At 39.6% G+C, this 16,240-nt stretch overlaps 1 protein-coding gene across 2 annotated transcripts in view; it reads right to left on the reverse strand.

Annotated features, from left to right (window-relative positions):
* LOC138043971 (major vault protein-like) overlaps window positions 1-16,041 on the reverse strand; it is a 32,178-nt gene extending 16,137 nt beyond the window's left edge. The window contains exons 1-11 of one of the 2 annotated variants that reach the window (XM_068890505.1): window positions 15,903-16,041; window positions 12,850-12,983; window positions 12,425-12,491; window positions 8,168-8,222; window positions 7,520-7,677; window positions 4,830-4,921; window positions 3,798-3,867; window positions 3,610-3,704; window positions 2,800-2,866; window positions 2,340-2,481; window positions 1-92 (exon numbers count right to left, since the gene is read on the reverse strand). The exon at window positions 1-92 is cut by the window's left edge and continues 10 nt beyond it. In XM_068890505.1, coding sequence (XP_068746606.1) covers window positions 1-92; window positions 2,340-2,481; window positions 2,800-2,866; window positions 3,610-3,704; window positions 3,798-3,867; window positions 4,830-4,921; window positions 7,520-7,677; window positions 8,168-8,222; window positions 12,425-12,491; window positions 12,850-12,983; window positions 15,903-15,956 — 1,026 coding nt within the window. In that variant the 5' untranslated portion in view covers window positions 15,957-16,041. Of the gene's footprint in view, window positions 93-2,339; window positions 2,482-2,799; window positions 2,867-3,609; window positions 3,705-3,797; window positions 3,868-4,829; window positions 4,922-7,519; window positions 7,678-8,167; window positions 8,223-12,424; window positions 12,492-12,849; window positions 12,984-15,902 lie in introns of those variants that run through there. The other variant, XM_068890506.1, reaches the window with a different exon arrangement.
* Between the last annotated feature and the right edge of the window lie 199 nt (window positions 16,042-16,240).

The raw sequence follows: 16,240 nt of genomic DNA on the forward strand, positions 1-16,240 counted from the left end.
GTTGTCATCAAAATGATCAACAGCTGACAAAACTAAAGCTTCATCTTTTTCCAAGATGTACGACTTCAAAATACCACCTTCCAAGTCCTCTCCTGACAATCAAAAAATAAATAAATAGGTAAAATAAATAGAAATAACAACCTCATCCTTGACATACACTGCAGTAAAGTCTTCTGCAGTATATCAACCAATACAGAGATACTGTACAGTCTTTGTCAACAGAATGTCCTCAACAGGAAAATTCAATGAGCTATATGCCTGGTGGAAAACTGCAGGTATAGCATTTCTTGTGACCGATGACCCTAGCTTCATGTCTAATGTGTGTGCCAAACTAGAGAAGAGTCCTTCCCTTTCTCCCCTTTTATATAATAATAATAATAATAATAATAGAAGTTCAAAATAGTACTAGAAATGAAAATATTTCATGCTTTAATTCACGCTGACAATGAGTACTGTAAAAATATTGTACCACGCAACAGAGGCATCACCTAATATAATGAGTTTAGAGGGTTGTCCAATACTCCGACATAAAGAGATTCATGGGACTTCACAATAGACATCACAAAGTGTCCCCCAACCTTAATCCTTAACAAAATAGTAACAGTTTTGCGAGACTTAAAGAGCGGGACACTTTGTGACACTTTGTGATGTCTATTGTGACGTACCAGGAATCTCATTATGTAGGAGTATTGGACATGTATGTGAGTTTAACCTGTTCATGAATTACAACTGGTAATTTGAGAATGAAGAGAATTTTAAGGGAAATCTCGTGAACAGTACTGCGGATATATAATTATACTTCAAGAACAACCTGGAAAGTGTACACTACTATACAACTGATTATATACTAAACTGCCCTTTGTGCACACAAACGAGTCACTGCGATGACAGGCCATTATCCACATTTTCCATTTACGCCTCTCGATTTCTCTAACTTCAGCCAGAATATGCAAAAAATCTTGATCGGATAACCATTTGCGTTTCTTACCTACGATTTTGGGCATCGGAAATCGTTTTTATATATGTGCAACAGAAACATGCTGGTTCGTCGTGAACATTCTGCAACTCGCAATAAAAGGTGGAAATGACTAGTGTTTCTGAGGCAGCTGATAAACCACACTAACACCACTTTCATTCTGTTTTATTACCGACCTTAAAGCACATATATTATATGACAATTTTAATACACAAAGGTAAATTTGTAAATAACAATGCGAGGAATGCATTTCGTTTCCGTCCGGCCAAGTAACGAAGATGGAAAAAAACCTGACTCAACCCTGTCAATCCTGTCGCAATACGAGTGTAAATTAACTATCGCGTCTCCCACACCAAATGCTAACCATCAAAGTAAATAGTGTCTGAATTGCATCATCTCCAAGTTCTACTTAAAAAGAAACTAACATTTCATATCTGCCTGCCACGCAATCTCATATGTGTTATATGTCCAATCTGCTTGAATGTCCGAACGTTCGAGGTTTGTTTACACAAGCGCTCAGAAGGTCAATTAGAGCCACCATTGATAGTGAAAATGTTTTAACAAGCAGACTTTCAGTTGCTGATTTGAACAGTGTTAATTATATAAATGACCATTTTGCTAGTTTGTGACAAGGATTTAAACGAATGTTATTTAGATTTGGCATGTTTGAAGCTTCTGTAAACCCTTTCTCGCTTTGCACGCATGAATTGAGAGGTCAATTAAAATGACTTTGAATAGTTTTCTTCTGCAAATGTTGAGATCGAATGTTGTTGAGATCACTTTGTGTGTACAGTGTATATACTAAAACAATAATTGTTATTGTTGTCAATCTCGGTGAATAGTGGCAGAATATTGACCTTGCCGCTTTGTGGCTCGGTAAATAAACAATAATTATTATTGTTTAAACACAAAAGAATTAATGTTTGTATTTGTAACATTCCAATGGGATTTATTTACCTTGTTTTTCTAAATTCTCTTCAGGGCTACTTCTCCTTGTCTTTCTCCCTCTCGTTTTCATTTCCCCCTTGTTTCTCCAGCTTTTTGACCATTTTAACTATCTGCTCATCTAGCCTCCTCTTTACTTTACTTTTCTTGTCCTTTTCTCCTCTTCTTTAATCACATAACAGCTATGGCCTCAGAACCCCTTAAATTCTCCAATCCACTCACACTTAAGTACTTCTCAACTTCACTGCCTTTCTAAGCACAATATTGCAGAAAGTACTGGTCATCTTACCCAATAAAATTGATATTATGTTCTCTTTGACAGTGCAAGGAAAACATTTCTCAGGCTGTCCCAATCTATGGGGCTGTCTTACTCTTCAACAGAAGATTGTTTCCAAATCTCTCTAACAAAGGCACTTACCTGGATGCAGGAAAAAGCTTGTAACACCTTTACGCAGTTCCCTCTTGCCCAGCTGGTTACGTCCCTTGCTGTCAATGGGATCAGTAATGATGCAGTACTCTTGACGAGACACCACTGTACGGGACACCTCAGCCACAACTTCCTGGAGGTTGGTCCAGATACATATTTTGAACACATGTTAATTTAACATGGAAAAGCAGGACTGTAAAAATGTGCGTTTTCTGAGGATGAATTTCTGGACTTCATATTGTGAATTATGGCTCTTAATTCTTCTCCTTTCCCTTGATATTTGGCATTTCCACATTACATCAATTTCATTTTAAATTATTTTACTCTTAGTACCCTCAATTAGTGCTAAATTAGTAAGTTCATTTTCGTTATTGCAATAATATAATATTATTACCAATAAAGTGTGTACAATATGAAATATGGAATGTTAAGATCTTAAACAATTCTTCACCTCTGACACCTCTGGGATATATAACTCAGTATCTTCTGAAGTAACAAGCCATTCATCCCCTGCATTTCTACAACAATGAAAATCCTTGTTTAATGGAAGGATTGGGATAAAACATGTTGACACTGAATTGTGGAAAGCTTAGAAGCAGCTAGGGTGTCAAAAGGGAGTCAATAATGATACTGGAACATTTTGGCCATCATCTACAAGATATTATTTTGTCTTATTTTGCTTTGTCTTTTAAGTCAGTAAGTCACTTGGTAGGGTTTTGACCCAACTCTCACTGGGCTATAGACGTCTTTCATAAGCCTCGCTGCGATGAGGAAATTTCAAAACAATTTTGCTTCAAAATGACAGCAGTAGGTCTAATTACCATAAAGACAAAAGAATGTAAAGGTGGTCGCCATTTACGAAAGCGGTCTATATTCACAATCAATAAACAAGAACCTTCTCTTAAACAACTACCAACAACAATGAATAACACATCACAAAGCTTTCTTTTTTTTTTGTCTGCACTTACAGTGTAAAAAGGCACCATTACAAGACCAGTATCTGAGTTTGTGCAAAATTCACCACTTGGGATCCAAGCCCCTCCTTTTGACAATGTCAGTCCAATCTTTGCAAACTAACATTATTACCAGATAAAAGCCCCAAAGAAATAATACTACATGTTTATTTAATTACCTTTGTTTCCTCCCTGCCTGGCCCATCCTCCCCCACCCCCTTTATTATTTAGTACACATATCAGGAAATTAATGACCCATTGATCATTGGTCCCTCTTAAAATAAATTTTTGAACAAAACTCTTCTGACCTCTTTTTTCCAAGAGCATCTACACATGTCTGTTTTGCTCTCATTTGTAGAGCTTTGTCCTCAGTAAGAGTGTGTGCTCTTTCAATGCCAACAACCTGTTCATGCAATTTAATGAAAATAAGGAACTGGCAAAAGAAAATAGTAAAAAAGATATAAAAGTGACCCAACTTGACCATTTTAATCCAAACCTCTTCATAAACACCTGGAAGGTATGCTCCAAGCTCCCTAATTAACCATTCTTCAGATGTGACACGTTTCCTAAAAATAGTGAACACAGACATTGCATTTTTCTGGTAAACAATGTACTGAAACATTACTTGCACTGGATTGCAAAAAGCCACATTGCAAATAATAATAAATTTACATGTACACCAGTTGTTTAAATTAAATAAAGACATTATGAAATAAATAGCCAACTGGTTGCCTCCTGCCAGTTGGGGTTCTTAATCATGTTTCTATTAAAATTCAATTGTTTCTTTCAGATTCTTAAAAATGGGGTGACTGTGAACTACGTAACCTTGATAGCTAACTGCACTTAGATAATATAAACATTTAGCATTTATATAATTTACATTTACCAATCAAGTTCGAGGTCTCTACTGTAAATTCTGGACTAAGTTTTTGTTTCTTGATTTATGGCCCAAGTGCAAAGTACAAGGGCCGATGATAAATCAATGGGAAGAAATGTGGATTTGTAACTTGCTGTGTAGACTGAAAAAGTAAGATTAGTAAGAACAGGAAAGGAAAGCAGTTGCAGTCAAGCAGACATTCAACTGCCACAAAATGATTGGCATTCATCAAAATCTGAAAAACAAAAACATCTTGGCTTTTTGAAATAGTGCTTGCAAGATTCAAACAGTTTTACTAGTTCATTTAACACAAACAACATGAAAAGCTTTCAAGAGAATGTTTTATCAAAATTTAGTGGGTCGTACGGTCGGCCACACTGTAGAATACGGCCCACTAAATTAGCCAATCATAGCATGCATACTATCAGAGAGAAATAATAAATAATAATAATATGATTATTATTACAGTTTCTATTATTACCACATTGTCAGATATGCAAAGATGTCACCATAGATATTGAAATTGGTGATGGTTGCTTCAATTGATGCCAAAAACAAACAACAAGTACAATTAACCTTATAGTTCAGCAACTTCAGCAAGGTCAGTGTTAGTGAATATATTTAAATTTTGATAAAGTCAGTGATGCATACTTTCCCTTCTTGTCAACAAGGTCTTGCTTTGCCCTCAGCTTGATTGCTTGGCCATGTTTGATAATATGTGGCTTAACCATTTTCACTATTTCCTGGAAGTAATGACACTTGTTTATTAAAAGATATGGAAGGGGGCCATGGTGACCTTTTACATTAAGTATTAAAAATGTCAACAGTATTCACACTTAGCCAAGCCTGAGTACAACAGCGTGTTTTGCATTTGAGTAAAATTAACACTTTCACCCCTGAAAAGGCATTAAGAAGTAAAATCTTCTGGCTTTAGATTCTGGTGTTAAATTGCCTATCACCTCAATAAACGTTTTCACTTTATTTATTCTCTGAAATCGTCCCAAGTATATTGTGCAATTTTTGGAATCTTTTTATTGAAATTTCACTTTTTTATTGGCTTTGAATGACGGACAAAGTGATCATACTTGTAATGTATGCCCATAATTTATGCTGGCATAGCAACCACGCTGTAAGAGATATGTGCATGGTGTGACCTCCAAAGGGTCACAGGGTTGCATAGCAAAAATTATGGAGCACGGACGAACGCACAAGTATCACGTGTAGAATCAAAATGCAATGAGATGAATTCATACAAACACTGTTTATTTAGCGATTGATAGCGGTTTGATAGTATACTGCGTAGCTTGTATGATTCTTGAGGTTCGAACTAAAAGACAAGTGGAAACGAAACAAAACTAAGAATAATACGGTACTTAAATGCACTTAAATGTAGAGCTGATGGTTAGCAATGAAATTAACGAACTATAAAGAAATTCATGAAACTAACTTATGAGAGAAACAATAATTAAACTAAACTGAGCATGAAAACAGCATTATTGACTTACTTTGGTCTAGCTCCTAATAAGCTTGGGACAAAGCGGAGCAATAGTAGAAATTATCGAGACTGAGTTGCACGATGTGACAATACAACTCCACAAAGAGACGAAAGCCTGTTTACAATAAGCGTGTAATCCGAAAAACAAACCAGACTGAATTATATAACAAGTAGGTGATAATTATAGTAGACTACAGAACGCGATATTAATCAAACATTAACTAAAACGAAAGCGATTGCGTAGCTAATCATAAATCTAATAACCCTAACCCTAACCACTTTTGTTTGACCTATAATACAATACAATATAATACTTTGTTCAAGAGATAAAAAATAAAATTACAAAAAATTAATATCTCTCGAAAGGGAATATCTAGAGGTCAACCCTATATAAAAGATTCCCCAAAAAAAAAGATGAAAAGGTATTATACCTAGAATCTAAAACGTTATATACAGATAATTAAAACTGTTTAATATTATAACATTCAGTGTGATAACTGAGCAAGCCTATAAAAAGTGAAAGTTCAAACAAACGGTTAAAAAAAAAAGGTATTTTGGACGATAATTTTCCTACAATTAATAAAGGGGAAAACGTTTTTGAGGTGATAGGCACTTTAAAGGAACCACTATAAGAATGATTTGTGAGCTGACCTTTCAAGAGTTAGCTCTTCATCAGATCGAATTTGCTTATGCACTTAAAGTGGTACTATGATCAAATTTTTACCCCTTGATTTTTCGAGTGTATCACGAACACGCTATTTACCGTTTGCAAATATATTCATTAGTTCCGGAGATATTTAAGTTTGAAAAATGGGTAAAATATGCAAATGAGATGACTGATGATGTCATACACTCAACCCAATATTATATTAAGTATATAAATAGGGCTACCTTGGCCAATTTGCAGCACAGACTATTGAAACTTGGTAGTCTAATAGTTCTACAGGAAACACACCTATGGCTATAAAAAATTCTGTTCCCATGGCAACTCACTCTTTTCCAGTCCCCACACACTTGATTTCAATAGGGGCCACAAACTCGAGCTAACATATTTATATGCTTGCTGGGTCATGCATATGAAGTGCTGTTAGCGAATATCAAAATGGAATGCCAAAGGTGGCCAGGAAAGCTTTAATATGGGGGAGGCCTGGAACCCAGTATGATGCCATGGTAACAGAACTGTTAACCTCATATTGTGGAGAACATTTAGTGGAATCTTTAATACTGCAAAAAATAAAAAATTTCTGATACAAATTGGCTGAGATATCTCTTTTCATCATATTTGAACAAAATGTGGTTGAGTGTATGACGTCATCACTTGGCTAATTTGCATATTTTAAAAACTCGAATATCTCTGGAACGAAAAGAGATATTTGATAAAAGTAAACAGCATTTTTCTTCTCACGCAGACTACTTGTTTATGTTTCAAAATGGCTTAGATAGGAAAGATGCGATTTTCATCATAGTACCACTTTAAGCTGCCTAAGTGCCATATAAGCACCTACAGTACTGTACATGATACTAATCCTGGAATACTCCTTTCCAGCAATGAGATCAAGATCAATAATATTGATATTATTCTTTGATTGCATGACTTTGTCCATTTTCCTTATTGTTTTGAAAAGTTCAATATAGAGTGTTTTCATGTGACGTCATAGTGGCAATGTTGGTGTTCTTAAACATTGGAACGGCAGCTATGATCCTTCAGGAATCAAGATCTATTATCACCCAAATGTTTTCTTTTGTTTCACCTGAGTGAAAACCCTCTTATTATTTACTTCCCTGTATTTGGCCACCAAAAGAACCATGGAAAATTACAACAATTTCAAAACAAATTACAACATACAGCGTAAGGTGTTGGCATGTAGGTTAAAGGTCCTTCTAGCTGCCACAGATCTCCGGTTTTGCGCTCTTCATCACCATCCAAATGAGCCATGATTGCACACAACTGGAGCCCTTCATTTGGTCTGATAACTGGAAGTGGCTTAATTCCAGTCTTATAGCCTTAAAATCCCCAAAAAGATCAGCGAGGAAGAGAATAAAGATGCTGAGTTAAACTAAGCCTTGTGCCTTAAGATCTCCAAATTATAGCACAAGTTCTTGACAATTATAATCAACATTCTTCAAAGTCCATTTATGATACAGAAGTTTGGCTTATGATTAATAATAATAATAAATTGATTATTCCTTGTCTAACAAAATTTACTAAAGGAAAGCTACTATACAATGTGTTATGATATCATTGCTACCTGTACCGGTATTTGGTTGATATTTATGTCATGTGACCTTGGTGGGCCTTGTGCTTTTGGGACTAATTAAACTAGTTGTCATTTCTCAGTTGTTTGCCATGTCCCTGCCATCACAAGGGTCTTGACAAATTGGAGCCAGCGAGCCATGCAAGTCATGCGAGTCTTGCATTTAAGTCTAAGCACCCATTTCAAATAGCACTGATAAACAGTATTTAATTCTAAGTACCCAATGTTCCTCTAAATACCTGATAAATTACTTGTCCCTTCAATAGCCTCGCCAGGGTACAAAGGAAAGGGTTCCTTAAAAGGAGAAATATTTAACAATTATTCCTGAAGTGGAGGAGAATAGTGGTGGGTATTACCAATCTGCAAAGCAGTAAAGTAGAAATGCATCCTATACAGACTGCAAGCAGTCTCTCTTTTGCTCTGAAATCGTTGACGTGTACACTGAATGTTCAAAATGGCTGAAGCCTCTGGTCACAAATACTGTGGGGGTAGGTTGAAGCAAAAAGTCAACCGACACCTGCAGTTTTGGCTTCATTTCAATGATTTTTTAGAGCAAAAGAGAGACTGCTCACAGTCTACATGATCCTATACTGGTCCAATAAAATTAGAGGTTGTAATAATTAAGCTGCATGGTATCTATTGACTTTCTGCACCAGCCTCTTTCTGTCCCAAACCAAAGAGTTCAATTTGCCACTATATAAAGTGAAAAACACTGCTTTGATTTAAATACACAGAAAGCTAACATACTTTTAGTTTCCTCAGTACTTCTTCAGAAAGAAATGTTCAATATCACAAAAGATGAGAATGTCAGTTTGCAGAAACTTAAGATCATTAATTACTGAGGTCAACAACACTAAACTTATTTTTACATTACCATTAGTTTTAACCCATTGACCCCTGGGAATGAGACTTAATTTTATTCTGTCTAACGCCAGATGCATGATTTTACTCATGACCGTGTCTTGTGGAATCGCACGCAGAGGCTGCGCTTTCTTTCCTCGCCGCTCTCTTGCATGTAGCCTGGACTCTAGCATTTGCTTCAACCTTTGAAATCCCCGCTTTGACACTTTGCGGCCATGTATCTTGGTGTTTGGCGATGTTCTCCCATGCACTGGTGTGCATAATTGCAGCACAGCAGTGGTCGACCCACGCCACGGACGCCTTCCCGCAGTTCTCCATAAAGGATTTTTCTTGGCAGGCGGCAGGCTTGGCAGGCAGCCAGCCATACGATGTGCATGGCCGAGCCATTGAAGGCGTCGCTGAATGAGCAGTGATGGCATGCTCAGTGAGCCAGCGTGCTCCAGGACCTCGGTGTTGGTGACTCTGTCCTGCCACCTGATGTGCAGCAGGCGCCGAAGGCAGCAGAGGTGGAATCTGTTGAGTCGCCGCTCTTGTCTGGCAAGGACAGTCAACAGGACACAAACTTGCTAGAAGCACATCTTGGTCCTTTCGCTCAACAGGTCATTGCCCCACACTCGCTTGTTGAGTTTGGGCATGACAGCAGCTAAGCGAAGTCGAGCTTGACACGATGGAGCCCAAGTAGGTGAAGATGTCTACAACCTCCAGCTCCGTGTTGTAGATGGTGATGACTGGGGGGGGGGGACTCAGCACCTTGCGCCAGGACGTTAATCTTCCTGAGGCTGATCGTTATCCCAAACTCCTTGCAGGCGTGGGACAGCTTGTCTACGAGATCTTGGAAGCCCTCCTCGCCGTGGGATGTTAAAGCAGAGTCGTCTGCAAATAGCAGCTCCTGTATGAGCACCACGTAAGCTTTAGAGTCTAGCGATATTGAAGAGTTTGCCGTCTGACTTCATCCGGCCGTAGACACAAGGTTGGAGCAAGGACACAGCCCTGCTCTATTCCACTGCTGACTCGGAAGGCATTGGAGGTGGCCCCATCAAAGCAGATCGTACTCTGCATGTCCTGGTGAAAGGAGGTGATGATCGCCAGGAGCTTTGGAGGGCAGCCAATCTTCTGGAAGATCTTGAATAGCCCGCTTCTGCTCACCAAGTCAAAAGCTTTGGTGAGGTCCACAATGGCTGCCGCTGCTCTCGACACTTCTCCTGCAGCTGACAGAGGGAGAAGATCATGTCCACTGTGGACCTCCCAGCTCTGAAGCCACACTGTGACTCGGGGTAGACTTGCGAAGCAAGAACAGAAATTTATTTTATCAAACGAGTTGATAAAGGTCGCATAGCCACCGTGAAAGATTTGCGAAGCTGACGTTTCGAGCGTTAGCCCTTCGTCAGAGCTAACGCTCGAAACGTCAGCTTTCCAAATCTTTCACGGTGGCTATTCGACCTTTATCAACTCGCTTGATAAAATAAATTTCTGTTTCAATCTCCCACACATGCAGCACCACAGTTTTTTTAGAAACTTAAAATTTTTGCGAAGCATGGCTCTGCAGGCGGGTCAAGGTGACCTGAGTGAAGACTTTGGCAACGATGCTCAGAAGAGAGATGCCACGATAGTTGTTGCAATCACTACAGTCACCCTTGTTCTTGTACAGGGTAACTATGTTGGCATCTGTCATGTCTTGGGGGATGTGACCTTGCTCCCAGCACAGGCAGAGGAGCTCATGAAGCAGTTGCAGGATGGTTTGCTTCCCATGCTTCAAAACTTCTTCTACCGTCCTTCCTGGGTGCCTTGCCACAGGCGAGACCGTTGATGGCTATGCTGAGCTCTTCCAGTGTCGGCATGTTGTCAAACTCTTCTACGACTGGCAACCCAGGCAGGGCATTAAGGGCAGTGTCTGTGACGATGTTCTGGGTTGAGTAGAGCTCGAGATAATGCTCCACCCAACACTGCAGCTGCATGCTCATCCCTGATGACCTTGCCAGTCTTTGATTTGAGCGGGGCTGTTTTGACACTCGTAGGGCCGGTCGTGGCAGTTTTGATACCCTCATACATCCCCTTTGCCTGGCCACAGTCTGCTGCTAGCTGGATTTTGGCACATAGGTTCTTCCAGTACTCGTTGACACAACGGCAGGCGGTCTGCCGGGCCTTGCTCCTAGCTGCTCGACGGGCGTCACATGTGCTTGGGGAAGGGTTCTGCTTGTGAGCCAGCCTTGCTTTCCTCTTGGTCTCCGTGACTGGCTGCATTTTCTTCCCAGCAAGCCTCGAACCAGTCAGCATTCTTACGTTCTTTCTTGCCAATGGCGTCACAGAGGTGACACCATTTGGCACCCAGGATGCTGGCTGTTGGTTGCGCAGCAAGTTTCTCCTGGAGGCTGTCAGCGAAGCTCTAAGCATTAACGGGGTCGGAAGCGCCACAGGTGTTGATGCTGGGGCAACCCTTGGTCTTGCCATGGTGGATCTTTCTGGGCTTCAGCGTGACCTTGCTTGCCACGAGCGAGTGGTCCGTGTCATAGTCAGCGGTGTGATGGCTTCTTGTGTGAAGGACACTGCTGAGGTCTGCTCTCCTAGTGATGACGAGGTCTAGCTGGTGCCAGTGGCGGAAGTGAGGGTGTCTCCAAGATACTTTTTGCAGCTCCTTACACTTAAAGTAGCTGTTGGTGATGCATAGGCCGTGGTGACAGTAGAGTTTGAGCAACCTCTGCCCATTATCATTCAACCTGCTGATGTCGAAGTGGCCAAGGCAGGTTGGCCATGCTTGCCAGTCGGTCCCAACGTGAGCATTGAAATCGCCTAGCAAATATGTGCCCTCAGAACTTGGGATTCCGGATAGTGTTTCCTGCAGAGCCTCGTAGAATTGATCTTTGGCTTCTGGGGTGGGGATCAGAGTCGGGGCGTAGGCGGATATGATGTTCACAAAGCCCGCCAATGTTTTCATGCAAGGGCAAGAATTCTCAATGACCTTCCGGAGGGAGTTTCTGTGGTGCCCATATGACAGTGTCACCCTGGCTGGGTCCAAGGGAAAGGAAGAACCAATACAACTTGGGGCCAGTTCCACTGCAGAATCTGCCAGAAGGAAGTGCTGAGCACCTGCCATCCACCTTAGGGGCTCCACTCCAGGTTTGTCCTTGAGGTTTACTCCCGAAGCCTTCCTGAGATAAGGTATAGCCGCAAGGCAGTGGAGGTTTGAAATCAGGGTTTACCTTGCCCAAGATAGGCTGCCTTCACAGGCTAAGAGCCCCACCTACCCTGGGCAACTAGTTTTAAGGTGCCAGTGGCTTCGCCTTCGCCCCTTCTCCTGTCGGCGGTGCCATTTCCATCACATGGAGACCAGAAGTTGGACTTAGCTGACAGAGGCTCTTAGAGTCGTACCCCATTGGGAGAATTTTGAGAGGTTGTGAGAGCCCAGCCTCACAGCCCACTCCCTGGCTATAAGTATCTATTAGTAAACTAACATTAGTATTTCTGAGAGAAAAAATCGATTCTTCTTTTCTTTAAGATGTCTTCCTAGATATCAGCACCAAGATACCATATTTTTAATTAAAAAGCACCACTATTCAAACATGCAAAATCATCCACTATAGGATCTGCTGGTAGCTAGAGGTTACAGTCTCTTATTGCACTCCAGAATCAATACTTGCTTTGAAAAATCTCATTTCTCTGAAGCCATGTTTTAAGTCGCATGGTTTTCCTGGTTCACAAGGTTGCCTATGATAGAAATGAAATCGATATGAATTAAAACATGGTTACAATTTTGGGTCTAAATTTGCAGAAAAAGTCGCCAACCCATTTGCTACAAAAAATTGATATTAATAATAATTTGCTAACATTTAGATATCAGTTTTAACAATCATATCATAATAATTTTATTATTTTATACAGGGCATTTGCCATGCAAACAGAGCTTTATTAAAGACCTCTAACTTTCCATAAGTCTCTTCACCTTAGAAGTAGGGCATTAAAGTGTTATCACCACCTCTAATAAAATCACTTCTTTAAGACCAAAGCTTTAACCACTTAACGTTCACCAGCATGTCATTCAATTTCATGTACCAGGGGTACTCACTTGACAGGGTTCTCAATGACACAGTAATGGCCAGGAGGAATGACGACAAATGGTAGTGGTCCTTCTACTAACTGATGATTGTCTTGAAGAATTAGGCTCTCAGGTCCAACCACCAAAACAGTGACATTGGTATTCTAAAATAAATTGAATTTACAAATATTAAGCTATTTTCATCCCAAAAAGGAAGTTCTCGTCAAGTTCGTCTTTCTCATTGATAAACAGTGATGTCACCAAGCACCTATGTTAAATACAAATAAGAACTCAAACATTATAATAATGCAGATTGAACTTGAAGTGTCAGGTTGCAAATGACTTTTTTTCTTTGGGCGCCAAAGTCACTAACAGCTATAATGGAAGAGTTTAAAGGAAGAGATATAGCATTTGTGAGCGATTGGCTTAAAAAAAAGGTCTTCAAAAGATGTGTACTATTTCTAAAGGTATGCATGAAAGCAAAGATTTTTTTTTTGTCCCACGTTTGTGTCTGCAGAGGTTTTTAGAGTAGCCATAAAACAGCAGTAAATAGTGAAAGAAAAAAAACACTGTCGAATATGAAAAAGCGCTTTGGCTTAGACTGCGGAATACCCTGCCAGTGTCGAATATGAAAAACAGCTTTGCCTTAGAATGCAGAATACCCTGTCACTCTAACAACATTCTACATAGCCAGCTAACTAATTAATATGTATTTCTAGTTCTTAAAGCATACCGCGTACTGTGTAGACAACTTTCCATCTTGAATTAATGTCTTTCCACATACCGTGTACCGTGAAAGAAAGCTACACTGTTACAGAAAAGTACTGTAAATATTTTTTTGGCAATTTGGATCCAATTAGATAAGTGACTGTTTTTTTTCCTTTTAGTAAGTGAATTGTCAAAGGCAATTTGGCTGTGTAATGCATCTTTGTCATAGAGTGAATACAATATGGTATGTTTTCACACCCCCCTTTTCATTGTTAAAGCTGTATGTTCAATGTTAGAGGTAATCAACCAACACCGAACAATTTAAAATACATGCAGTCATAAGCGCTCTAGGCTTTGTTGTTGATATGTATACAGAACCCTTGTTAAACAACCATTGCCTTGTTTCCAAGTTAGAGCAGCTTAAACTTGCTTATTGACATTGTTCGTCTTAATTAAATCGATTTCAATTCATTTTTAATTGGTTCAAATATTAAAGTTGTGTTTTTGTAGTCTGGTAAAAACAGCATCATCATATAAATTGCAAACAATGGATATGCAAAAGTTTTGGGGGGTAATAGAGGTGTATTATGGGATTGTGCAAGTAGTGAATAGGGTAAGGCATTTGAACACCATTTTGGCCCAAGGGGGCAGGAATTTGAAGGATTTAGTCTTCAAAAGTTCAAATGCCCAGGATTGGGGGGGAGAATTAACTATTGTAGGGTAATGTGAAGTGCAGATTACCCTACAATAGTTAATTTTGTTGAAATATAAGTGCTACACGGCCGACGTTTGCAAAAACATATCCCTTCCTTGTACTTGTACATATTTACTGCTGTGAAATTGACATCTTCAATTCCCACAACCTGCTCCCGTCTGACCTTGCAGCTCAGTCGGAAGAGCAGCGGTGATCTAACCCGAAGGTCGTGCCTTGGTGCCTAAACGCATTCTATGATAATTACTGGGTTGCCAAACCCAGTAGGAATCTGGGTTTCATTTCGTGGTTTTTTTATTTTTATTTTTATTTATTTATTTTTTTCCATGTCGGGAAAAGTCTTGCCTGTCACTCCCCTGCCCATGCTTCGCGGGAATCAGGACGCGGTGAAAATGAGTTAACAAATTTGCATATGGGCATTGAAATGTGATACGCGAGGAGATAGGAATTTTATTTCTCTGACAAAATAATGATTTTGTCATTGTAGTGTAAAATGAAGTTTATTTGGGAAGGCAACAATATTTCTTTAACTTCCTGGTTAATCCAGTTAATTGCTACGACTTACCAACCTTGTTCCCAGGTTCTCTCCTAATCTTCCCCTGGAGCTCCACGGGAAGAGTAGGAGAGAACCCTGGGAACGAGGTTGACGACTTACTAGTGCGAAGATTGATTACATGAAACTCACGCTTTTGCCAATTTTGAGTGTCCATGAAATTACATCATTTGTGTGACAATATATCCCTTTACTCTAATCCAAAAACATTCAGATAGTAACAAATTTCATATTTATTAACCATTTCTTCTGCTTTTGTGCTTGTCAGCATTGTGATTTGCAATAATTCACAAGTCTGTTTTTGTAGCTCATAGATGTTCAGATTTTCAATTACATGGCCGCTCAACCTCGAGATTGTGTGAATAGTTCACCCTGAAGTCAAAATAGATACGTTTCTCAGGAACCCGACAAAGAAGGCTTCCTGACCCGACAGATGAAATGTAAACATTCAGTTAAATATTACAACAAAATTTAAAAAACCAAAGACGGAAGTTTCTTGGCTAAAAAGTATGTTGTTTTACTCTGAAAACAACGAATGATTAACATTCTTTCCCGTAGTTCATTCAGTTGACACAAGGTGATCACGTGCACCTTTACTCAAGAGTGTGTTAATGTTATCTTTAAACTGAATTTATTACCAAAGCTTAAAAAACTAAAAGACCTTAAAATGGGACAGGATATTACAAAATAATTAAAGGTGTGAACGTGTGAGCCAAAGGGCCTCTGCTGGCGTGACATGTGGGTGACCCTCATGGTCTTAATGACCCCCCACTTGAAAAAAATAACTGGAACCCTGCAGTTCAATACCACCCAGTTAAGTGCCTTCTGTTTTTGTGTAACACGTACCACAAGCAACCCAGTGTACGCTTTCATAGAGCGTCTTGTTTCCTTCACAAAATGAAAGCGCAAGAACTTCATGGGCAAAGCATGAGGGCAGTTATAACCCAGAAAAAAGAAAAAGAAAATCTATATTTACTTCTTCTCTATGCAAGTAGGCTTGGATAGATGGATACAGTACTGAGTACCAAGGTGATCACGGTACAATACCCCGTCGGCTTTAATATCAGGCTGCATGCACACTAATGAAGTATCGAGTTTCAAAGTACTCACCAGATCTAAAAGGTGAATATATTGCATGGGTTGGATACGGACTATCTTGTTCATCTTGATCCCGCAAAATTCTCAACATATATGCATACCTTTCCTCCACGGTGCTATGGATCGAACCCTCCTTCTTTACCTACAAGCCACTGGGAACGAATTTAGTTCTCTGTGATTACCAGTACTCCTCGGATTACGCATTGTTTACCAAATTTGGTGCATCAAAAAATTCCCGCGAAAGTCCAAATTAATGGCATTCAACACGGAACAAGTTAACTTATCGAAACGTTTTTTGAGGTGAAATGTTTGGCACCTTTAGAACGTTGAACTGAAAATACAGTGATCAG

The sequence above is a fragment of the Montipora capricornis genome, chromosome 3, assembly GCF_036669925.1.
Source record: "Montipora capricornis isolate CH-2021 chromosome 3, ASM3666992v2, whole genome shotgun sequence".
Lineage (NCBI taxonomy): Eukaryota > Metazoa > Cnidaria > Anthozoa > Scleractinia > Acroporidae > Montipora > Montipora capricornis.